The sequence below is a fragment of the Stegastes partitus genome, unplaced genomic scaffold (genome assembly GCF_000690725.1).
Source record: "Stegastes partitus isolate 25-593 unplaced genomic scaffold, Stegastes_partitus-1.0.2 Scaffold1760, whole genome shotgun sequence".
Classification (NCBI taxonomy): domain Eukaryota; kingdom Metazoa; phylum Chordata; class Actinopteri; family Pomacentridae; genus Stegastes; species Stegastes partitus.
In genome coordinates, this window is record NW_007579491.1 from 77,151 (window position 1) to 101,369 (window position 24,219).

At 44.8% G+C, this 24,219-nt stretch overlaps 1 protein-coding gene across 1 annotated transcript in view; it reads left to right on the plus strand.

Annotated features, from left to right (window-relative positions):
* Nucleotides 1-2,158: 2,158 nt before the first annotated feature.
* Nucleotides 2,159-24,219, plus strand: part of zeb1b (zinc finger E-box binding homeobox 1b) — a 49,074-nt gene continuing 27,013 nt past the window's right edge. Inside the window, exon 1 of the mRNA XM_008302119.1 lies at nucleotides 2,159-2,247. Coding sequence (XP_008300341.1) covers nucleotides 2,190-2,247 — 58 coding nt within the window. The 5' untranslated portion in view covers nucleotides 2,159-2,189. The remainder of the gene's footprint in view (nucleotides 2,248-24,219) is intronic.

Genomic DNA, 24,219 nt, shown 5'->3' on the forward strand with positions numbered 1-24,219 from the left:
GCGAGAGCTGGGCGCTCTCCCCTCACCATGCTGCTGTCAGGCAGCCTGTCTATTGGTGGAAGAGGCCACCTGGAGCAAGTTTGGAGGTGTTGTTTATGCTAAAGCTATTACTGTGTGTCTGGGCAGCCTGCCCTGAGAGCTGGACCGCTCTGCTGCTACTGAATTATTCACCCCTGAGATCTGCCATCCTATGTATACAAGCTGTCACATGTAGCTGAATGATAAGCTGATTGTCCGGCAATGAGGAGTTTGTTGCCTTGTGTCTGTAAATACTTTACACGGGAGATTTATATCGAGCTTGTAACATAAAATGCTGTGTATGGTTAAACGATGAAATCGAGGAAGTGTAATCCAAATATATCTTCCAAAGTGGTACTTTCTCTCTGCTCTTTAAATCATTTCCAGTGATTACAAGATGTCACGCTCCCATTAAACAGTCCGTCCTCGCAATACAGGACACCCAAATTGAGGCAAAACTGGGTTACACAGTCTAGCTGCCGCGATAGACTGAATGATGACAACATCTTACATACCAGAGATCCAGGCAGCAGAAACCTTATAGTCATCTGCTTCGAGAATAGCCCACAGCCTCGCAGCAACTGCAGCTCCCCTGACCTATAATTGCAAGTCATGGGACCTCAAGCATCACTTCATTCCCTGCCGAGTTTATAAACTTCATCTTTCCCGTCACTACAAGCATCCAGTAGAATTCACCTCAAACATGTGATCCGGGATTTTTCATTTCTATTTACGCAGAGCTTAGTGTGATAAGCGGTGTGTCTGTGTTTGTGTGTGAAGGTTTGGGTCTGATTGGATGCAGTCTGAACCTGCTGATTGTGCTGGCATGTCCGCGTCCTCTTCATCACCGCTGCAGTGAGCTCGGCTCGGGAGAACAGCAGGGTCTTTCTTTAGGTGGAGGATTGAATCAGTGATGACAGTCTCATGACCTCTTCTTCTAACACACACATGCTCTGTCTGCTACGCTGCTGCTGTGCTTCACACACACAGGAACACATACATTAAAACACAACGTTGAGGAAAAATGTCATATTTAAAGTTGTTTTCTTGACATCATGTGCACTAATGATGTTTTGTAATGTGTGTGTCGGCACTACATTAGCATAAAGTACAGCACCTTACCAAAAATTATTTCTGGACAAAAAAATAAACCACATTAAATTTAAAAAAAACTCCAACTTGCATGATAAAAACAAACAAAAAATGTGGTAAAAATTAGAAAACTAAAGATGTTTACTGCAACCAAAAACGTGTCCTTGCAGTGATGCCATAGAAGAACCATTTTTAGTACCACAAACAACCTTTTATCCTTAAGAACCCCAAAGGTGCGTCATAGAATCATGTAAAAATAGTTCCTTGAGGCGCCATCTGCAAAACTTCTGCAAAATAGGTTCTTTAACAAACCATTTTCAAAATATTTGTTTGGTTCTATCTTGATAATAGGACCTGTAACTGTTTAAACTATTTTTAAGCAAAACAAAACAAAAGTAAGAACTTGCAGCATTTCTGGATCCCTTCTATTATAAAACATTTGATATTTTGGGGTTCTGGACTGTTTATCAGACAGAACAACATGTTACATGATGGCAGTGGATGGATTTGGAAATTGTTTTAGTCATTTCTCACATTTTTTGAAATGTATGAAACAGTTCTCAGGTGCAGCTGTATTTATTTATTTTTTTTTACCTGCTACCAAACGAAATAACTCTAATATAAATAAAGAACCTTTATTATGCTAAAGTACCACACAAAGTGGAACAATCCCCTGAATAGAGATCATTATTTTTTTTCCTCCAGGAGTAGAGTGGGTAGTTTGTTCCAGATAATTCAAACTAGCACAGTCACTAACACTATCACGTTGGCCTACACCTTCTAATGAGTGCTGTACACCGACAGGCACAACCAGCAGCGATCTGCTCTGAACACACGGTAACAGGAGCAGCGCAGGTACGGCCGAGCTCCGTCCGGTCCTCCCCTCTCTCCGCTGGCTCTCCGTGCTCGGTACAGGCAGCGTGGGTCGGGGAGGTGCGGGAAGGTGATGTCGTAAAGCTGAGTGTCGTAAACCAGGTGCGGAGAAGGGGAGGTGAAGGGGAGGGAGGAGGAGGAGGAGGGGGAGAGGGGGTGAGAGAGGAGGTGACTCTCCGGCAGCATTTAGACACAACGAAAGGATCATGGCGGATGGCCCCAGGTGTAAGCGCAGAAAGCAGGCGAACCCGAGGAGGACCAACGGTGAGTAAAACTACTTCGGAAGCGGACCTTTCCTTTCGGGGAAACGGTCCGGAGGCTGTTCTGTCTGCCGGTAATTTTATCCAAAAGTTTGGCAGCCCAGAAGTCCGGTTTTTAGTAACTGAAAGTGCTGGGAAGTAGCAAGTGAGCGCTGTATTCCAGCCCTATGTGGTGTACCGTTATACCTGGGTCGCGTCTCTCCTCCGCCTAGCGGTCCGCTGCACCGGAGACCGTTATACGCACCTCACTGTGGTGTGAGTGGAGCCGCTTTTGTCTCCACTTTGCACCGCTTTATTTATTTGAACACACTTTGACCCTGTTTATAGACTCAGCATTCATTGATTTAATTTCATTCTGTCGAGTTTCTGAGCCACCACTTAAACTCGGACCTGTTTCTGCGGGGAAGCGGGCTACCTGGTAGTAGTTGCGGACGTTGGCGGACAGTTTTTAACTGGTTTGGTTGAATAAAACATAAAATAAAGCTGAGCTTTAGTCGGAAACGTTGTTTACATGTGTGAAACAGAGAACACAACTGTTTGCTCTTTCTTTTGCTCACTCGTAGCAGGTAGCGACAGGACACTGTTGCTGCACTACGAGGGCTCACATTTAGCCTCATTTAAATCCGCCTGTTGTTTGCTTTAAATTACTTTTATGTCACAGACGGAGCCGTTCGCGTGTTTTAAGGCAGAAAACAGAAGAAACGTGCGCTGCTGTGTTGAAGCACGTTGTGAACAGTTGCGTTTTTCCATCCTCCTGTAACTTATCGGAGTGTTTTGGCAGGGCGCCGCTCACGTTGTTGTCGGTAAATGTTCGGTGTGGCGGACAGCGGACGGCCCGGTAGGAACATGGATGTGATGAGCTAACCGAGGTTCCGGGGAACGGGGAATATCTCACGCGCTGTTTGTGTGAGCAGCGCGAGCGCAGCCCATATAAGGACAGCGGATCCTCTCCTGTCGCGCGCTGGGAATCCTGATTCTGGTCGGACGCGACAGTCTCTGCTCCGTCTCTGCTCCGTGTCCGTGTTTTAACAGAGCTCACAGCTTACCACAACATTTTACATGGCTACATCATTTTGCCTACGTTTTAGAATTTCGGTTTGAGACTCTCGGGGTTTCGCGCACCTTATTGTCTTGTGAAAATGTCGTTTATATGGTTGCAAAGTAGCCGCCTTTTAATGCTCCACGGCTGCCGTGTTAACATATTTCTCTTTTTTTTATTTTCAAGCATGTAAATGTCAGTTTTGTTTAATATAGACTTCTGCGAGTTGTTGAGGTTCATTCATCTGCTGTTTAGATTTGTTGCGAATCCGTTTACCCTTCAAGAGTTTTTTCTTTTCGTTTCTTTTCTTTCTTTTTTTTTTTTTACTTTGAGAAAACAAGTTGTTTTGTCGCGGCTCTAACAACATGTGGCGTCCATATCAACTAGTCCTGCTCATGTGTTGGCCTGTGCCACCCAGTGTAGCTTAAAGGAACTGAGGTAATGCAGGAATTTCGGTGTTATTTCACTTAGTAAGCGCCGATTGCTCATGTGGTGCTAAAAACGGTACTTCGTGGGTGGAAAAATGCGACCAAACGGTGTTGTGTGTTGCGGGCTGGCTGTCGTGTGAATTTTCTGTGGATACCTGATGAGTGATGTGGAGAGTGGCATGTTTTTTTCCCCACCAATCGGCGCTTTTAATGTTTTCCATTGTCACTTTTGAAATCTTTTCAATAGTGTGTGTTCATCTGTGCGTTTTTTAATTCCCGGAATGACACATGCAAGGTGTGGACACACCTTAGATAACGGTTCTGCTGTCCAGGTGTGGATATTTCTCAGCCTTGTGGGAGGAAGGGAGTCTTTTTTTATTGCTTTTTACAGGATATCTACTTGTCTTTTGTTGCTTTTGTCCTCCTCACTTTAACTTAAGAGGGTTTTATTAAACGTTTCTCAGTAATGACACAGCCCTATTGATATTTAAAGTCACATCCGTAACCAAACAGATGTGTTCCCTGTTGCTTTGCCTCATTTGCATTTACTTCAAAGTGCTGTCAAGGTCTGCTTTTAAGTCCTCACTTCCTACCACCTTCTGACAAGACAGGTGATCTGTCATGTGAATAAACTGAGAGGTATTCCTCAGTGAAGTTAAATGAAGTTGGAGGCCGGTGTTGTCACAGCCTTGGTTTTCGTCATAGCAAGTTTGAATAAGAGCTGCTGTCTCTCCTTAATTATAAGAGCCCATTGCCTGTGCTCTTATAATTAAGGAAGACCTCAAGTTGTGCCCAGCTTGTTATGGTCAGTGACTTTGCCAGGTTCCTGGCTAGCAGGGGGAGCTGAGATCAAGGTGAGCTCCATTCCCTGCTGTAAACAGAGAGGTGTTAACAGCCTGCAGGACGACAGGTGTTTGCAATCGGCGGGATACTATAGCTTCCTTTGTCGCTTCTCACCAGTCAGCTCCCCTCAGGAATAGCAGTCGTTCCCTGCAACGGTAATTTAACACAGCAATTTGGGAATAGAGGAATGTGCCCGGTATTAACATTCTTTGCAAAAATAAACAGGGCTGTGCTGGGACAGCTTTGTGCCCGTGCTCGCGAGGTGCTCTCTATGTTTTCAGAACAGTGCCAGGGAAATACTTTGAAACGAGTGTGCGCACAGGTAGCTAGGATTTCTGTTTATTTGACAATATCACACGGGTCATTTGTCTCATCCCTTAATCTGTCTTCCTCTCTTCTCTCCCCCTGCATTCCTCCCTTCCTCTCCCTCTCTTTCTGAGGCGTACTCACTTTTGCACCTTGATGAATCATCCATCAAATCAGGAGAATGAGGTTGTGGGCTTGGCACTTGGCAGCAACTCATGTAATGTTGAAGAGCATGTTTATTGGCCTGGTAAAACTATACTTAAACTATGCTTAGTGTCCTGGACTCTCTCACCCTGTCTAGAAACCATTGAATACAACCACATGCTGTATGTTTGTGGGAGAACAATAAAAAACAATGGTTTAGCTGTTGCTACAGTTTGTGCTGTGAAACAAGCAATGTTTGGAGCTATAGTGAAGGAGGTGGGGATTGGCTCTGTAGCTCCACATGCCACTTCTGCATTTTAAAAGACATCTGTTTACATTTAAAAGGTCCACCCCTGTTGTGTGAAGAGTTTAGCAGAGGAGGAAATTTTTCATTTATCTCACTGCTTTTCACCAACTTCCTCAGCAGCCTTATTTGAAAGTGCCAAGTAAGAAGAAAATCCCCCCGCCTCCGCTCTCGCTCTGTCTCTTCCCTCTCACTCCTCCTTTCTCGAGCTTGTTCTTTATTTCGGAGGGAGGGGGTTAAGACACAGTAGCCAGGGGTGCTGTTGATTGCCCCCTGACCTAGGCACCCATGCGTGCCTAGAGTATGACTTCACTTTCCCCCCTCTGTGCCATTGTGAGGCTTCCAGCATGTCCAATTGTGTTTGTGTTTAAGTCTGTTCAATGACAGGGGAAGAGTGGAGGACAAGGGAGGGTTGGAGCTGCTGCTCTGCTCCCTCCTTCTCTCCTTCCATTCCTCTCTGACCCCTTAAACTGTGGGCTCCATGTTCCCTGTGGAGTCGAAAGGGGGTGGGGTGGTTGAGAGAGTTGGTGAGAAGCGGCGGAGGTGACTAAAGAATTAGACAACAGGTGACAAGTGAGGGACTGGTGCTGGCAGATGTAAAGCATGATGCACATGGCAGCTATCTCCCAGACATCTGTGGATTTCACGGTCAAACCTAGAAACCCAAAATTGATTTTGTACCCCATGTAGTTAGAGGTTGCCTTTTTTTTTTTTTTCCTTTTTTTTTCTTGTTTTCTTTTATTTAAGTGTCTGGAAAAAAAGTTTTGTTTCAGTTAAGCTTCCTTTCCATCAGGGTGGGAAAAGGCCTGTCCTCAGCTGACCATTTGGCGGAATTAAAATTATGTGATGTACGACCACACTCCCACCTCTGTTAAGGCAGCTTAATGATTAGCTACTCCCATGGAGGCTGAGAGCATTAGCCTATAAAAAGGTGCTCTCCCTTCATAAAGAAGGAGTTTTAAACCCAGAGTCAGTTTCAGTAACCCCCTTAACTGCGCTTGGATGTGCTTTATTGGGGTTTGTGTGGCTGAATGCTTAAATGAACCATTGTGTGTTCAGGCTTTAGTGAGAAAGCCTGAGGAGAAAGAGCCTAGTTACCTTTGCAGTTTGCCTGCTCTACCTCATACACTTTCAGTGGCAGAAGAAAAGGGCCATTCAGAGGGCCCGGCATGGGGAGGGAGAGCCCTTTTCACACTCGGCTTGTGGGAAACTTCTCCTCCATACTGTGCATGCCATTTGCATATGACCCATTCTTTTCCCAAAGGTCCCCGTGAGGGAGGAATCTGTGGAACGTTCGCAGAATTCATCAAATCCCTCTCTCACGCGGCCCTCGGGCTCTCAAGGGCCTGCGTTGCAGCACTCTGTTTGACATTTTTGTCTTGGAAATGTAGCTTACGTCTGCGTCACGCTTGCTCGCCTTAATGTTAACACCAACGCATCCCCGTGGCATTTCTGTCCCATGTATTTTAAAGTGGCAATGTGCGCTACCCAGTATGCTGTTTTTAATGTCAGGGTGAAGGCTTAATTTGGCACAGCAGGCAGGAGTTTCCCCAAATCCCCAGCATGGCCCATGATCTGCATGACAGCCTCGGAGGCTCCCTAACGGATGATGACGCAGCCATACGCAGATCGCCAACACTGTCCCTGAAAGGACACAAATATCCTGGAGTTGCTGACTTGGGGGGGTGGGATAATGGGGGTAGTATGGGGTAATACATGGAGCAGGCAGTGGGAGCTTGTAACAGCATGTCAGCTCAGTGAACTGAACAAAAACACAACCGTTGGAGCAAAATGTGCCCCCCCTCGGAACAGCGGCTGGGTTGCTTCTCTCCAGCGTGAAAGATCATTTGGTGCTGAAGTAACCAGAGCTGCTGCTTTGACGCGACACAACGCGTGGAGCAGCATCCACACTGACATGCTTCTTGTTGTGGAGTGAGATGTGTTGGTCTGCAACAGCACTAACAGCCTTGACCCTAACACAGATACTGACACGGAAAGTGGTGTAGGCTGGTATTTGATGCAGTGCAGGGAGGAGAGCTCAGTTAAGTGTATCATGTAAGCTAACTGAGCAGAAAAGCCTCCTTTGCCCTCCTCTCCTGACTCCAAAGCAGTGAGTCATGGGCAGACAGGTGTATTTGCAACCTTATGAACTCTCTAACTCCTTTTCTTTGTGTTTCTTTTATCTTTTCTTTTTATTTCTTTTCTTTTCTTCTTTTACTTGAGCCATTCCTTGTTCCCTCCTACTCTCTCCCTCCTTCCCTACAGGTGTGGGGGTGAGAGATAATATTCTCTAGTAGTGTGTATACTTGAGGGAGAGATTGCCTGTAAATTGTCATCCTGGTGGAGGTAAATATTGTGTACGGTGTGTCCAGCGCTGTCAGTTGATGTGTGTTTTTAATCATCTGTTTGGTGGCTGCTATTCAGGCCCACACTGAGTCCCTTTGGGTCTGTCTGCAGACCCCTCCTTGTCCCCACATCATCACCACCACCACCACCTCCACCTCCTTCTCTCCCTTCCCGCCCATCTATCCCCACCCCTCCTTGGGATCCTCAGTGGAGCGGTTAATGAAAAAGACTGGACTGACACAATAGGCAGAAGGCGGGCCTGGTAAGGGGCTCTTACACCAGCTTGTGTTTGTGGCAAAAACTCATCAGGGCGACCCTCTGCTGTAGCTTCACTTCAGACCACCTGACTGCTAGTTTTTGTCTTTTTGTCATGTTTTTTTTTACACTGATGTTGGATGTGTAGTCCTTTTTAAATGTGCTTGACCTAATTATCGTCCCACAGTGTCTCTGTCTACAGGGATGAAATTAGATGACATCAGATGAAGAGTAATCCGCTGCCATGTATTGTGCTTTGAACACAGCCTAGTGGCTGGCTTTTTGCCAGCCCCTTATGATGACCATATTGATTTTCCTCTCCATAGCACACAGAACTGATAATGGCCCTCCTGAGGGGGTACGCATTCATATTCACATTCTGATTTCAGTAGCACAGCCTGGCTGTGATGTCCCAAGGGCCACAGTGACTAACAAATCGAGTGCTCCCATGTCCCCCAAGCCCATGCATTGAGCTAGCTTGGCTAGCCTAGCCCTGTGACAGCTCCAGCAAAAAAAAAAAAACCTTAGTCACCCTGTTTGTTAGTCAGAGAGAAGGCCGGCTGCTATGCTGAATGTCAACATGGATAAACATCCACACAGGATTAATGAGAGGAGAATGGCGAGCCTGAAAACAGAGGGAGGGCAGAATAGAGGGAGACATGGAGCATCCACATTGCCCCATTTAACCCATGAGCGTTTTGTTGAGGTCCCCATGACCCCACCAGCATGACCTAACTGAAGGAGGCAGCCAAGCCCAGACACACTAAGTGACTGTTATCTGAAAGAAACTACAGTATGTCTTTGTGAATGAAAAATACAAAAGAAAGGCAAAGGACAGAATACTACTATTGATGCAGTAAACATGTTAAAACAAATACACGTTTTTTTTCTTTCTGTACTTAGTGTAATTATAATGATTTACTCAATGTATAAATAATTAGTGTTTGTTGTGTACAGTTGTTGCTTTCCTGATGAGTTTACATCATCAAATTCTTCTTTAAAAAGACTAAACAGGGCTGTTAGAGCTTAGTAGCTGTTATTGAATGATAAATGCATGTGTAAATAGTTTGTTCCCTTCCTGACTTGTTTCTCATGTCTACCAACTGAATGTCTCTGTTAACGCTAGTATTGCACCAGACACAGATGTGTAAATAACCATTAGACCACTGTGGACATCACTTTCTGCCTCTTCCTTTGCAGTTCTTGCTGGAGCCATGCTGTTTTATTCTTAAGGTTGTAATGGACAGCTGTTTGGCTGATTGATGCCAGTTAACAATGGCTCTCTCTCTGCATCCCTCCTTGCTGAACACGAAGGTGGCTATCCTTGCAGTTCACTTCTTTTAGACATCGTTTAGTTTGGCTTAGTTTTTGGCTTTACCTTTATAAGTTATGTAAAAAAAAAAAAAAAAAAAAGGTCATCTAGTGTGAATTTTGACATTTTTAAAGTTTCCATATATTCATTACTTCATATCTTGAATTATTCTAAGACTTTTATGTCTTTTAGAAGATACTGAAATTATTTCACCGCTATGATAAACTTCATGGCCACATTATCAGTGTTGAAGGCCTGCTGTGTAGACTTTGCAAACAGGTGTTCTACTATTTAGTTTTAAAGCTGTGGCTTGTGCTACAGTTACATTTTGGATTTGATATTGTGTGCAGTGGGGTTAAGGTTAGGTTTGTGTTCTTGCTTTTACTGACCAGTCGATACATCGAGGCTTCAACCCCAAAAGCACCTGCAGTACACAAAAGAAGACCTTCAAGAGCAAAGTATATAGTACATTTTTTTATTCTGGGTCTCTCTCTGACTCTGGGAACTGGAATCAAGCCAGTAACCTTTGACTTGTCTCAGCCCACCTGTCCTGGCTCAGATCACTGCTACCAGCATTCAGGTGTTTACAGTGAAAACATAATGGGGCCTCCCCAAGCACGTTTCATAAATATACGTGTGTGTATGTGTGTAGTGTGTAGTGAAGGGAAGGGAGCAGATACTCGCGTATCTCCATGACCAGGCAATCTTACATCTGTCTTCTTACTCACGCTGACAGGGCCCTCCCCTCTCTCGTTACAGTGGCGCCGGGACTTTTGCCCGCAAGTCAATGAAGCATAGCCTCTAATTGATCATGTTTGGAGTTGTACAACATTATTAATTAGTGCTTGCTCATCACTTGTTTGTTTGTTTGTTCCTACTGTTCTCATTATAAAACCCATCATTAGTCGTATGATCTGTTAGCTGCATGCCAGTGCACTTACAACATCAACAAAGCCACACGCTATTGCCCCACCATCAGCCGTGCTTCAGCAACCTTCTAAATCTCTCTTTCTCGTAAAGTTTCTCACTCATGAGTCCTATGTATTCTCTCCTTTTCTGTCTCTCATTCGGCTCTGGCAGCTGTCTTGGCTCTGTTTCTCCAGCACCAGCAGGTGCTGTAGGCATGCAGCAACTCAGCTATACAGCACTCATAAATAACACCTGACAAAAGTATGAGAGAGCCAGAGCTACAGCCAGAGTGAGGGAGGGAGGCAGAGATTGAAAGTTTCCTCTGGCAGGAGAACAGGGTGTGGCTCACGGTCAAATGCTGGCCTTCTCAAGAAGGACATGTTCAGAATAGAGAATAGTGAAAATGTGAGAGGAGCAGAGAAAAGAGGTGGAATGTGAGCTTTTTTTTCTGCTGTGAATGTGTTGCCTATTCTTCTGAAGTTTGCACTTCTCCTCAATGCCAACTTTTCAATAAACCCCTTTCATGCAAATTTCTAGTAAATGGATCTTTTTTAACACAAGGCCAGCACTAAGTGACTGGTTAAGTAGGAACTTGAATTTGAAGGAAGGGAGCATTATCTTTTCTGTAATTAGGATGTAAGAGCTTGGAACAATGTTAATTGTGCTCTAAAAGCAAATGAAGAGGTCAGAAAAGAAATTATATGCATACTTTTATAATCATCATCAGTAATGAACCAGCACTCGGAATAAATGAACCCATAAATCAGCCCTGATCAAGAGCCATTAATGAACACGGCTTAAAATCAAATCTGCGCTGTCTCTTTGTCATTTTATGCTCTTCAAATTCACCGACATCGCACACACATCCTGTCTCATCAGAAGCTATCGATCAGCTTCTCAGGGCGAAGGTTAGTTTGTCATTTTCTCTTGCCTCACCGTGAACAAAACCAGGAAGTGTGTGAGAGATTACGGCCCAGGATGCAACCTGAAAGCCCTTTATCTCTGTGAAAACAAGAGGCTTCCTGCGGCCCTGCTCCCATCCAGGCCACCTCCCCCCTCCTTCACCCACCCGGCCCCCAGCACCTGTGGCAGCCTATTTAAGGATCCTCATCAGGGGCTGCACAGACCACAAACCGGGGTCAAAAACATGAAAGCCTGGAAAAAGGACTAAAACTGTTGCTAAGACAGTCCGTACGCCTGGTTTCTTCATGCCACACGGAGGGAAAAGAAAAACAGCTTGGCTTTTTAGACATATTCAAAAAGATTTGGCTCCTCTGCTACACACCATTTAATGACTGCGCTGGATCTTGCTATCCTGCAGAGACTTGGAAACAGGCCTGAAAAAAACTACGGCTGTATCTACCTAATGCCTGATAGTGCTTCCAGTCACTTCTGGTGTTACACGTTCTCATAATGATGCAATAGTTCAGTCAGTGTCTTTTGATCAAGTTGATGACTTAAATTAGACACTTTGTGCGCCTGTTTGTTGAGCTGTAGTGAAACAGTCGCCTGAACTCCTAAAGATTCCTCTGTTCCTTTGCAACATCAGATTCCACCTCTCATTTGATATTTTAGTTGAGTAAGCAATGTCACATCAAAGCTGCTTGGTCACCTAATGTTGTGTTGTTTTCCCAAAACCCTGAGCCCTAGAAAACACTCCCTTGCTCCTTTAAGTTGCTGCCACAGCTGGCAAGGGAGGTTTGTCTTGACAGTGGCCTGCACTGAATTTCAATGACCCCCGTCCTCCCCCCAGTCTTATTATGCCATCGCTGCTAACTGGCTCCTATTCACTGCAGTGTCCTGACTTCCCAGAGGGACCTAGATAAACAAGGGCTATTCAGTGACTGAAAAGCCCACCCCCTGCCAGCCTTGGCCTCTCCTTGTTTCAGTGCCAGGCTGCAGCGCGCCTTGCTCGCCACCGACGCCGGCAGCAGTGGGCACCGTGCCATCGATTCTTCTGCCCCACACTGCACACTTTTAGAGGGATTAAACTTAACTGTGACGACTGATAAATGCAACACATTAATGATGAGGAAGGCTGGAATAGAGCAAAGAAGGGGTACATTTTTGTCTTTCTGCGTGGCTGTGTGTTAACAAGTACAGTGTGTGAGGCAGGGAGCAGTTATCTGTAGGTGTGGTGTGATGTTGCAGGCCAGGCTGACTTCCTGTTGTTATAGTCCATCAGGGGTGGGGGATGCTCCCATGAGATTACCCCGTGAGAGTCACATGGTCAGGCTGTATTGCATTTAAAGGCCATGTTTTTTGTGTTTTTCCGTGCGTGTGTGGCTCATTGCGTTAAGCATGGTTTGTGAGTGCATTCCTGACCTCCACCTGAATTCTGACCTAATTGTGAACTGTCTCTGAGTCTCTGTCCTTCCTTTTTGGTCATTTTCTGGCCTTCCCTCCATCCTTCCTCTTAATCAACAGATCTCAGAGGAAAACCACACATCTCACTAGGGTGTCTCTCTCTATCTCTCCTAACCAGATGTTTAAAAGCTGTTTGTTTGTTTACCCTATAGAAGTCACTTTGATTGATGCCGACCATAAAAGTGCCTGCAAGCTGAACCCACACACCTCTGTATTAGAGTCAAATATTTTAAACCGGGAATTGTACCATTTTAATCATTGCATCAGCAGCCATTGTAGTTGAAGTGATAACAGACATCAGTGTGATCGCTGGCGACGGCAGACCATTGGTAAGCAAGAGGGACAGTGTCCCCTAGGCTGTAATGGCCCTCCTGACCGGCCTGCCTCCATCACTCCCCGACTCACCAGCTAATTTAAAGCAGTGCCCTTCTAATCGAATGGCTGTCTGATAAATCTATTGAATCAGGACAGATGTCCAGCGGGGTGTGGCAGTGACACAGCGTCTAGACGGGCTGAGAGGTGAGCAGACGACTCCAACGTGATTCAGATCCAAAGGAATCTCACCTCTGCGCCTCTCCTTTACGCCACTGGCTGTGTCTGCTGACGTGGAACGGCATGTTAACCAAATCAGTGTCTGAGGGTCCTCAGGAGGACAGGGAGAGATTCTTAGGGCAATGTGGACACACACAATGGTTCTAAAGTACACCCTCAGAAATAACACTAGAGTTGATTGAAGCGTGCATTATAGTAACAAGCTAGCAGGCCTATATTTGGGTCAGGTTTTATCTAGCCCTCTTCTTGGAAAGGGCAGAGGCCTAGGGCTGAATTCCTACTAATAATTGTATTGGCCCGTGACAGATAACGTTGATGTAAAGCTGTTTATTGTTGATGATGAGTCTATTGAACCCAGGCATACTCTTTCTCTTGTCCTTTGAGAGCTTATCCCTGAGGCTGGGCTGGCCGTGTTTTATTAAAACCCAGGTTTAAATGGACAGGCCCTCTGATCAACAAGCAGATTAACAAACTAATAAAACATACATCACGATATATAGAGAGGCCTCCTCTGAGACTGTTTCTATTAATATACAAATATGGAGGATTACTGTCTGCTTGTCTCCGTGGCCGTGGAGAGGGGATTAGGGTCCTGGTCCAGACAGATTGGATTTAATGTGTGTGTAAGACTAAACGATTGCTGTGGTACAAAGCCCTCATGTATGTACAGGCTGATCTCTGCTCTCTGGCTCAGACATCATTACATCCTGTTGTGTTTGTGGATTAGTTACATCCATTACATTTGTGGGTCAATTCTGACCTGTTAAGACAGAAACATCTTATTATTTTTATATCATCTATTTTGTTGCATACCATGTAGTTCTAAACGTTCATGCTTCACAGCTTGCACAAACCTTATTTTTGGTATTATGCAAAACTTACTTGCTCGATCAAACACAGTTAATGGCCTCTTTCTTGCATTTGTACACTCTCCTGATAATTTCTTGAATGATCTGCCCAAATGTTATCAAAATGAGCATTTGTTATCTAATTACAAGTTGCCGGTTCGCAGTGGGACTGTTTGTGGATGTCTCATTGACATTTAAGTCTGAAGCACAATGCAGGCAAACATGCACACACTCAAAGCACAGCCTAACAAATACAAATCATATTACTCTCTTAACTTGCAATCAATAATTTCATAGTCTACAGGATGCTTCACACTGAGAAATTAGTCCCAGTTCTAGTGTGATGCACCACTGAACTGACAAATTACTATATAATGTAGCACAAACTTTGATTAAAACACTTAAAATACAGAATATTTAGATCATGACTTGCCTCTATCACAATAGACTGAATATCCTGCAGAAGAAAGCTTTTCCCTCAAGAAATGTTTCTCTGTGAGAGTGCAGAAAAAGTTCAGGAGTTACCAAAGCAAAGGAAAAAGTCCACAGAGATTTGTTTTAAGTCCCAACTTCCTCTCTCAGAGCCTCTGTTTCAGCTCACTAAGTGTTAACCTGTGGCCTTAAGAGAATCCAGATAACAACGGACTTTAGGGAAGATGGGTTAATGCACAGACATTGGTAAATTCTCAGTGGGATACAAATGACTAAACTGACCGTGGCTGTAATCACAAAAAAAGTGAAAACACGTGTAGTATTCTCTCCCACAGATGTCCTAGAGATAGCAGCGGGTGTGTGTCTCCTTTACCTGCTTTAACATGCGGCCCACACACACACACACACACACACTCACACACACACACTGGGCTGTTTATCCCCAAGGGCGCCAAGCTAAAGGAGAGAGAGCCCCTTAATCATGTCCCTGTCCCACGTCCTCGTTATCAGCCACGATTAATGAGCTCTCCATTAATGAAAAAAAAAAAAAAAAAACAGGAGGTGCCGACCCCTCCTGTATGAGAGAGAGGGGGGCTGAGTGTAAACGCTCCCCAGGTGCAGTGACATCATCTGCTAGGTAGATATGATAGCTGTCACAGCCTGCTTTTGTTACTGATGACAGGGCGTGTGTGTTTGTTTAAAACGTGTCTGCATGCATGTGTGTGTGCACATGTGGCCTCGCACTCAATACAGTGTTTTGATTGTTCAAACCCAACCTCTCGGGTCTAATCCGTTTTGCCTTTGTATATCTGTCTTCCCCTTTTGTCTGTGGTGGCTATATGGTGCAAAAGGGGGTGGGAGGGAGGCAAGGGATAAGGAGAGCCTGATGAGACGGTAGAGGAGGGGGAAGAGGAGAGGGCGGCAGGTGCAACGGACACCCGGCGCAATCACCGGCGCTCGGCGAAAACGGCGACAGGAAATCAAGGTTGTCTTGGCAACCTGGCACTATCGATTAAGCACGGCTGTCTCCGAGCTCACATCAGAGTCCCGGTGGAAATGGTGCTGCGTTGGGTTTCAGAAGAGAAGGAAGATGAGGAGGAGTGGGAGGAGTAAATGGTGCACTAAGAGCAGGAGGAAAGAAAGGTTGGACAGTGATGAGTACAGGTGATTGCATCTCGCTCAGAGATGGCTCACCCAAACTTTGGCTCCACTCTACCTCTTTTTCCTCCTGAACAGAACATCCACCTCCGCTTTGTGTTGCTTTCAATCTCTTCTAGATTTATGAATGCGGAATACTTCTCATCGCGAAGTCATTTCCATGACTGAGGCCTTCTCAGAGTCCTGCAAACATTTAACACGCCCGTGTCCCTCCATTTCCGCCTGCTTCTTTTGTACTCTCTCCCTGCGTCTGTCTCTATATATGGGTCTATGCGAGCACAGTTCTCTCAGTGTTTCCAGGCCATTAGTTCACATTGTGCAGTTTGATTTAAGGACCCCATGGCACACATGAAGAGTTTACTTTTCCGTCTCTACAGGGCAAGCAGGTTGCTGTGCAAACCCCTGCCTGCACACAGTGATTACACCATAATTGTACACTGAGGTGGTGATGTTGCATAAGCCCTGCACAGAAGTAATCGATACGCAGTATTGACTTGTTAGGAGGAGTATTTTTGGCTGATACTGCACTCAGTTGGTGTATTTTAGACAGGCCATGCCTCCTTTACACTCGCTCCCCCTCTCTTTCTTTCTGTCTTTCTTTCTTTCTGTCTCCTGACAGAAGGTGAAATCACCCAGTCCCAAATCCCTAGCAGATGTGTCCTCTCTCTCTTTCTCTCTCTGTCCTACACACACATTCACACGCTGATGAACATTCAGCAAAATTAAAGCAGTGCCCCTCCTCTTTTATTTCATTGTTTGTCCATCAAAACTGTTGGTCATCCAAATTAATTTACTGTCCTGGCCGCAATTATAACCTGAACACTTGTTAGACATGGAAGCCATGTTGATGGAGGAGATTTACTGCTGTCTTTCTTTCTTTTTTTAAAAAAAACAACAGTACAAAAACTCTCCCTGTCTCCATCCCACCCTCTTGCTTCCTCCTACCTCCTATGGTCAGTTGAGCACAGAGCACTCCTCTGTCCTGCCATCGTGTGGGTTTTACAGCCTAGTTAACCCATGGCTATCTGCTGAGCCAGGCTCTATATTGTTCTGTGCAGTGTTTTCATTTAGTTGTCACTGTATCTCATTTTTAATCAGGCACTTAAAGGAATAGCTTTAAAAAAATGTGCTGATTTGCTGCTTTCATTTCTTGTCTGTATGCTAAATATGAAGCTACAACCAGGAACCAATTAGCTTAGCATACTGACTGGAAGTAGGGGGAAACAGCTAACCTGGCTTTGTCCAAATCCGTCCTCCTAGTAGCATCTCTGAAGTTTACATATTCCCTTATTATTGCGACTTGCAATGCAGTGCAGTCCCCTTAAAATGTGGTACCTTCTCAGCAGTGCACTTCCAGTCCAAAAATTATAACCTGACAGGCACCACCCACTGCATCATGAATAGATTAAATAATGTTCAAACCCATCAGAATTAATTCACACTCTTAATAATTAAGCACAGCCAATCCAGAGACACTTGAACAAGGCAAACAACTCTCAAATGAATATTTATTGAAAGCAGGAAAAAGAGATCAGTCTACTTACAATGTGCTTTTTAAAATCATTCCTTGATAGCGTAATAATTTGTCACGCTACAACAATGCATGGCTCCCAAAATAAATCAGCTTGAGTAGCTAGTAGCTAATCAATTGTATATGTTGACACTGTATTATCGAGCAGTGTCCTATAAGTCACAACAGGTCTGCATGGGCTGGACTCAGTCAGCCAGGTTATTACAACAGTGAGTTTATGATCAAATTAATCAAAAAGCACAGATATCGTATGTGGCCTAGAGTAATGTCTTACAAGACTGTAGGGGCGCCGAACATCCCCACTCCCCTCTCATCTCTCTTTATTTGGGGCTATTCTAGGCTGGGCTAATGTGGCGGCGGTGCTGCGTGCTGAGTGAGTCAGCGGTCATTAGGGCGTGCAGACAGCACTCTGCCGGAGGCCACAGGAGCCAGTCAGTCTAATGATGAGGCCAGTGAAGTGCTGGGGACCTGAGCGCTCAGGACGTCCTATAGATCCATCCAATTAGCCTCCCACGGCCCCGCCCATAGTCACTGTTACAGTGAAAGAAATTACGAGTGCTTCTCTTTGCCATGTTAGAGTGACAGGTTGTGCCAGTGATGCCACAGTGTCTTCATCTTGCATGCTTGCATTTCCTTGAGACCTGGTTGTTACATGTTTGTATACATGTATTCCTTTGTTAGTCAGAGCCAAATACAAAGAGTCTTGACTGTGTGCTTGTATGTGTCAGCCACGGCAATCTGTAGTAACCATCGTGTAACTGACTTGAGCTATGAGAGAGAGAGAGAGCTCAGCTACAGTGCTCGGATCCAGTCATCCTCCCCTGGGAGAGGCTGACTGAACAGGAATGTAAACATGGCAGCTAAATAAACTGCTGCGTGGGGCACAGAGAGAGAGAGACACACACACAGAAGAAGACGAGGAAAGAAAACAAGAGTGCATTTGGAGATGTCAGGATCACTCAAAGAAAAGGACAGACTATTACAGGGTAAATCTTTGCAGTTTGAAGTGAAATATGTCTTATAATAAATGGTCTGGATCAGGACAAATGCAATAAAGGGGATTTTCTTTGACTATTAGCTGGGAGCGGTTGTAATCAAAGAATTTAACCTGAGAGGGGAGCTGACATCCACAGCGCATCGAAGCTTACAAGGACAGCTCAGCATTCCTCCCCCTCCCCTCTTTTTAACACCTTATCTCAACCTCTCACTCTAAAATAAGATGCACTCACACCATGTCACATGGCACCAGGCATCACCCACAGCTCCTCAAATACTCCTTGGACTTTGAAAGCTGGAAAGTGCAGGAAGTCGTGTTCACACTGTTCTGCATTTTTTTAGCAGAAAATGTGCCGCCTAATTGGGGTCATCGTCAATATCAGCAAACTTAACACTACCTAACACTGTCTTCCCACTTTTTATGACATGAGGAGTAGCTCAACTATCACGCTGCCACCTATCTCTATTTTGAGTATTGTAGTGTTAGGTGTTGTATGAAGTGTAAAGCCGTGCCTCTTCTTAGTGTGACTGGTTAGCTCTTGAAAAGCTGTCTATGCTGCTGTCACGCTAAAGTTAATTTACTTCTCATATCGATGAAATCGTTTGGCCTTCACAACACCTACATTCCTCTTTCCAATGATCCCAGTGCAGGGGAGCAAAGCATCTTGAAAAGTGTCTCCCTATTTGTGGCTTCTTCAGACATTCTTCAACTCTACCCCCAGTACGAGTCTAATCCTTCAGGCTCGTTTTAATGTGGTGATCTGACTGTTGATCACAGGTGCTGCTGGCTGCTGCCATGAGCTCCCTGTAGCTGCCATAACCCATGGCAGGTGGCAGTCATTATGACTGCGTTTGAGGTAGCAGACTGGCACCATCAACATTCCAGCGCCTGTTCTGCGTGTTCCCTGCCCACAGTGGCAACTGATAGACGACTATTGACATAGTAGGTGACAAAAGCTTGATTCATACGTCTTCATTAAACGTATGTCGTAGGTACGCCGTAGCCTGACGTGTACCTACCCAGAAATGTAACTCCACGTTGCGTCAACTCAGATTGCAACCGCTGTGATTAGTGCGCTTGGTGGGTTTATTTTACTCTGATTTGCGGAAAGATAATGCTCCTGTGAAACAAAATGTAAAATGTAATAGGCTGTAATTGTATCCAGTTTGCTCATAATGCAAATGCCAGAAGCAGTATTCTGCTGATGTAGGGATATGTCATTTTCCTGTTGTCATAGCTCCACCAATCTGTGTATAAGCTCAATAAGGTCTGATGTCTTCTCACTTTTCTGCTTTCCAGTCATGTCCGTAAAAGTTATCGTTACTCAGCATTTATTAGCTGTAACTTTAACAAATTCCATGTCATTGCTATTGTTTGAAGTATTAGTATTAATCCAAATATCCCCAATATGGCCAAGTTCAAAAGCCAAAATTATTATTGAGCAATTTTTTTTGATGAAGGTAGAATGTGTGACAAAATACATCATAAATACACCATTGTGGTGCTACAGTGATGACCCAACCTACAGTGATATTCTCCAAACACAAGGGAACATGCTTGTTTTGGTACACAAGGCAAAAAAAAGACTCTTCCCACTAAAGTTGTGACCCATATTGCAATTGTAATATCTGTCCAATAATTGCAACACACACAAAGAAGCTCAACACAGTGGCATGTAAGCCTCACCATTAACTAGCAACATGGCAGTGTAATTGAAAAGTGACACAGACACAAGAGCACAAGTGTAAATGCTCAAACAGTGCAGGCCACTTATGTAGGCTCCTGTCCAAGCTCTTCGTAGATCCAATGCAGGAGTATAAATCAAGCTTAAGCTACGCTACCTTGGCACAGTGTCCCACTACCACCTATTCCTTCCAACCTCCTCCCTATGATCATGAGCGCTTTGTCAAAGGCCCTGCTTTACATCCCTCTTCCCAGGTCCTCGCTCTTCCCTGTTTTGCTTTTTTCTCTTTACTAGTGCCTTTCATTTTCTCCCAAGGTGGATCAAAGAGAAGAGGTCTGTGGAGGCGTATGGAACCAGACTCAGTGTCAACAAGTAGCTTTCTCTGCTTCGTAGTTTGCCGTTTAGAAAAATCCCCTTACAAGTTACCAGAGTCACTGGAAACTGGTGCAGCTCTTTTCCATAGTGTTCTTGTCTTACACCACATTACACCCATCCCAACTATATTGTATCACTCACCAGCTCGTCTATTGATCTTGATATTCATCCTGATGTCTTCTTCTCATCCCTCACTTTGTCCCCTTTCTACCATCTGTCCCTCTTTTCTATCCCTGCCTCCAACACCGGGCGCTGGGCCAGAGGTGCTAAACAGCGTCTTAACCTGGTGTCTGAGCCTCGACTCATCCTTTATTCATTCCCATTAAAGGAGCATGAGAGTTGTTCTTCTGCCTGTAGCCGCTGCTGTTTCCCCCTCCATTAGAAAGACAAACGGCCGCAGTGCGAGTATACCCACCTAGTTTTCCGTACATAACAAATGGGTGGGCATGAATGAAATATACATTGTGGGTCTTTCCTGATGCCGGTGAGTCCAGTTTGTGACAAGACAGATTATATGGTGATGCTGTAGGAAGACAGAAATGCAGTGCAGGGCTGTAAGTGTTGCTTGCCAGCTGTTGTTTCAATGATCCGAAATTTGGTCTTATGCAATTTTAAATTGGCATAAAAAGGTAGTAAAGACCTTGAAACCCTCATTTGAGGAAGCCTGCAATCATCTTGAAATATTTATACTGTAAAACAGTGGCACAAAGGCACAAAAACCACACGTGCACACAAATACCTCTAGCTGTGGCTTTTAGCTGGCAGTGCGCCAAAATCCTCCCTAGGATATGAGCCCCTAGGTTCTCTTATATATTGTTTCATGTCGAGTACACACGCAAGCCAAACAATATGAGCATCTCCCACCTTTACAACCTTGTTTCCCTGTGAGGAGCCTGGTTCTGAAAAAAAGCCCAAGATAAAGAGAGGAGGACAGCAGACGATGGGAGGAGAGGAGTGAGATAAAGGTTAGGAATGGCGATGAAAATGGAGAAAAGTGCTTGGCCAGCGACTCCAGCAGGGAGATGGACAGGAGTGAGCATTTCTGCCCCGCTGGTGGAATTTTGAGGGTGTGGGGAGGCATGTGTGGAGGAGGGTGCTGTGCGCGGCAGGTAAATTGAATATCAGCATATCCTGTGGACTGTCATCCCCAGCCTCTTGCAGGCTGCATCTCAATCAGTTCACCTAAATGGCACGATTGGTCAGGGACCAGTGGGAGCAAAATTCATTGTCTAAACACAGACTTTTTTTTTGGTTGTGTAACGTGTGTCATTGTGTGCATCAGCGTACGTACATTAAATCTGATTAATGCTCAGCAGAGGTGGGCGGGGGATTGGTTGAGCACCTGCGCTGTAATCCAGCTAGTTAGTTTTGGAGGAGCCATTTAAAGTGAGCGTAGGCATTAAAGAGAGGTGGACGAGGAGGTCAGGATTTTCCTTTAATCCTCACACTGCTGTTGGCAGAGGAGAGTGACGAGGGCAGAGAGGCAGCAAACTGCACTGCTGTGACAGTATGTTTCGGGAAGGGTGAGGCTGGCACTGTGCCATTGTTACACTGCTTACTAAAAAAAACCTGAACACTAATTGCAGTCAGTTAACATGTCACCGGGTTTACATGGTGTACATAGTTGCACTGATATGAACACATGCTTATAGATAACCATAGACCAGATGTATAATAACTTTCAGGCATGAGTTAACACAAAGCAAACATAGCCACACAAATGTCTGAGGACTTAAAGAACAGTCCAACCTGCTCAGGTATCACCTGCAATCCCATTGTTTCATGGAAACCTTTCTCATTAATGAAAAGCTATTGTGTCTACAAGTCCAGATCAGACCCACAGGCACGCACACACACATTTCCTGCCCTAATCACCAGCCCAGTGGATAAGGGGCATTACAGTAAAGTAGCAGGTGCCTGTCCATCGCAGCAGTGCAGGGGCTGATTTGATGGTAATCTATAATCTGTAAGGCTTTGATGCCACCGCCGAGCTTATCAGCCAGGTTTTGTTTGGCCAGGCTCGAAGCGCTGGTTTTAACAGGATGACAATGTTGCACACTTAACCTTTGTTGGTTTTCAGCGCTTCTGTTTTTGTTATTTCTGCTGTTTTTTTTGTTGACGCATGAATAGATGGAGGGTTTTTTTTATGGGATATGTGTCTGTGCACAGGCATTTCAGTGTGCGCTTGTGTGTTTGATTCAGGAGCAAGGTAAAATTTTGTCACAGTACAAAGAGTTTTGACTTGACTTAAGGCTCGATTTGATGCTTAAAATAATGATTTCACAAGTTATTGAATCTTTTTCCCCACCTAGTCTGTGCTAGTAATTTTGTGTTAAATATAAGGCAGACAGCCTCCTATACACTACACATGAGAACGCAGTGTTTACATAATTTGTCTTTCAGGCATACTTCCACTGCCTTCGCTCTTTATCTCTCACTGTAATCTGGTGTGTGCTTGAGACGTTTGTGTATTCACTATAGTGGTATATTAATCCATATTTGTCGGTGGGTCTACCATGTTACTGTGTGCAGCCAACAGTGGAAATGCAGCAGACAGTGGGGCTGTTGGCGGTGACATGTACGGCTCACATGGCGCCAACTACTTTTATTGGACAATAATGGGAGGCTGCCATGGATGACTTAGAGGGACGCACCCGCAACCCTCCATATGGAGAGATTTTATTTGAACACAAGACCACTGGTGCAGAAATGTGGAAGGTTTTGCTGTAATGCATGGGAAACACTGTATGATGTATTTTCTGGCCTCTAAGGCTTTATACTGCAACACCTATAACTGTGTTTGGGTGCGGCTGTTGGGTGTATGATTGAATGTGTCTGTGCCTCATGGTGGAAGATTTCTAGCGCATGCATCATAGGTGAAGCAAAGTGGAACATGTGTGGTAATACACTTTCTGTGCTCTCTAAATGTGCTATGCATGTACAGTGTACTGTACTCTTCAATTTTGTTTGAGTCCTATGCTGTACGCTTTAAGGATGCTTTTCTCAGTTATTTAAGTATGTCACACATTTGCTTGAGGCAAACGGGTTGACATTTAGATGCTGATGTTATGACAAGCTGATGTTGATGAAGTTAGTTCCACTGTATGGGGACTCGACCTTGCTGTGTCCCGCGTGTTGAACCCATTTCAGTTTGGCAGTCATTGAAGAAGTCAGCCCTCATCAGCTCATTATATGGTCTTGAGAGGATGTAAGCCGGATAATGAACTAACAGTGTTAGGCTATCAGATTAACCTAGACACACACCTCTACAGCATTACTGCATTGTGGCATTTAACACACATTTACACTGTACCTGAGTTACACTGTCTGTGATGTACTATGACGCATGTATACATCATCTGATATTAATTCATTCATATTCATTCAGTTTCATCAAACTAAGTCACTAATGGTGTGTAGACCAGGTTACCCCACATAGACTAAACTCGACTGATTAGTTGGTGTCACCTGCTGTGTTTGTGCGAGTCACACGCTGTCTGGCATAATTCACAGCCAGACTAGCTTCCTCTGAAAGTAGTCACCATCCTGTCTCCTCTGGCAGGTACTGGAAGTGTCATGTCAGCTCTGTGATAGACCCTTCCACTTCCTCTTACTCCTGAGATAAAACTTCCCCCTTGCCTGCAGGGGCTCAGCAGGAGGAAACCTGTGGAAACACACTGCAGTCTGCCTGCGGTGGAAAATTAAGATATTAGAATGCGTGTAAGGTTAGTTATGTAGTGATAAATGGAAATTTGGGGTAATTGTGAACGAGACAAACACCAGCACGTCTACTCCACGAGTGCTTCTTGTTCTTCTGGAGAACCAGCTTCTCTCTCTGTTCTCACTTCTTTACTTTCTCCCTCCCTCCCTCTGTTGATGTCCAGTTGGAGCACCTGGGAGGAAGCAGCTGTAGGTGGTGATTACAGTTCAGAGACTCCAAAATAACCTCTCCTCCTCCCTGCATGCTCTCTCTCTCCATTTTCTCCTTCTCAGCCGCCTTCTCCCAGCCTCCTTTTCTCTGAATCACCCCATCATCCAAACAACAAATGGAAGAAGTATAAAAAGAAGAAAGACAAAAGAAAAAGAGACTAAATGCTCTAAATTGCCTCCATTCTCTGCTCTTAGTCCCACAGGGGCTGCATTAAT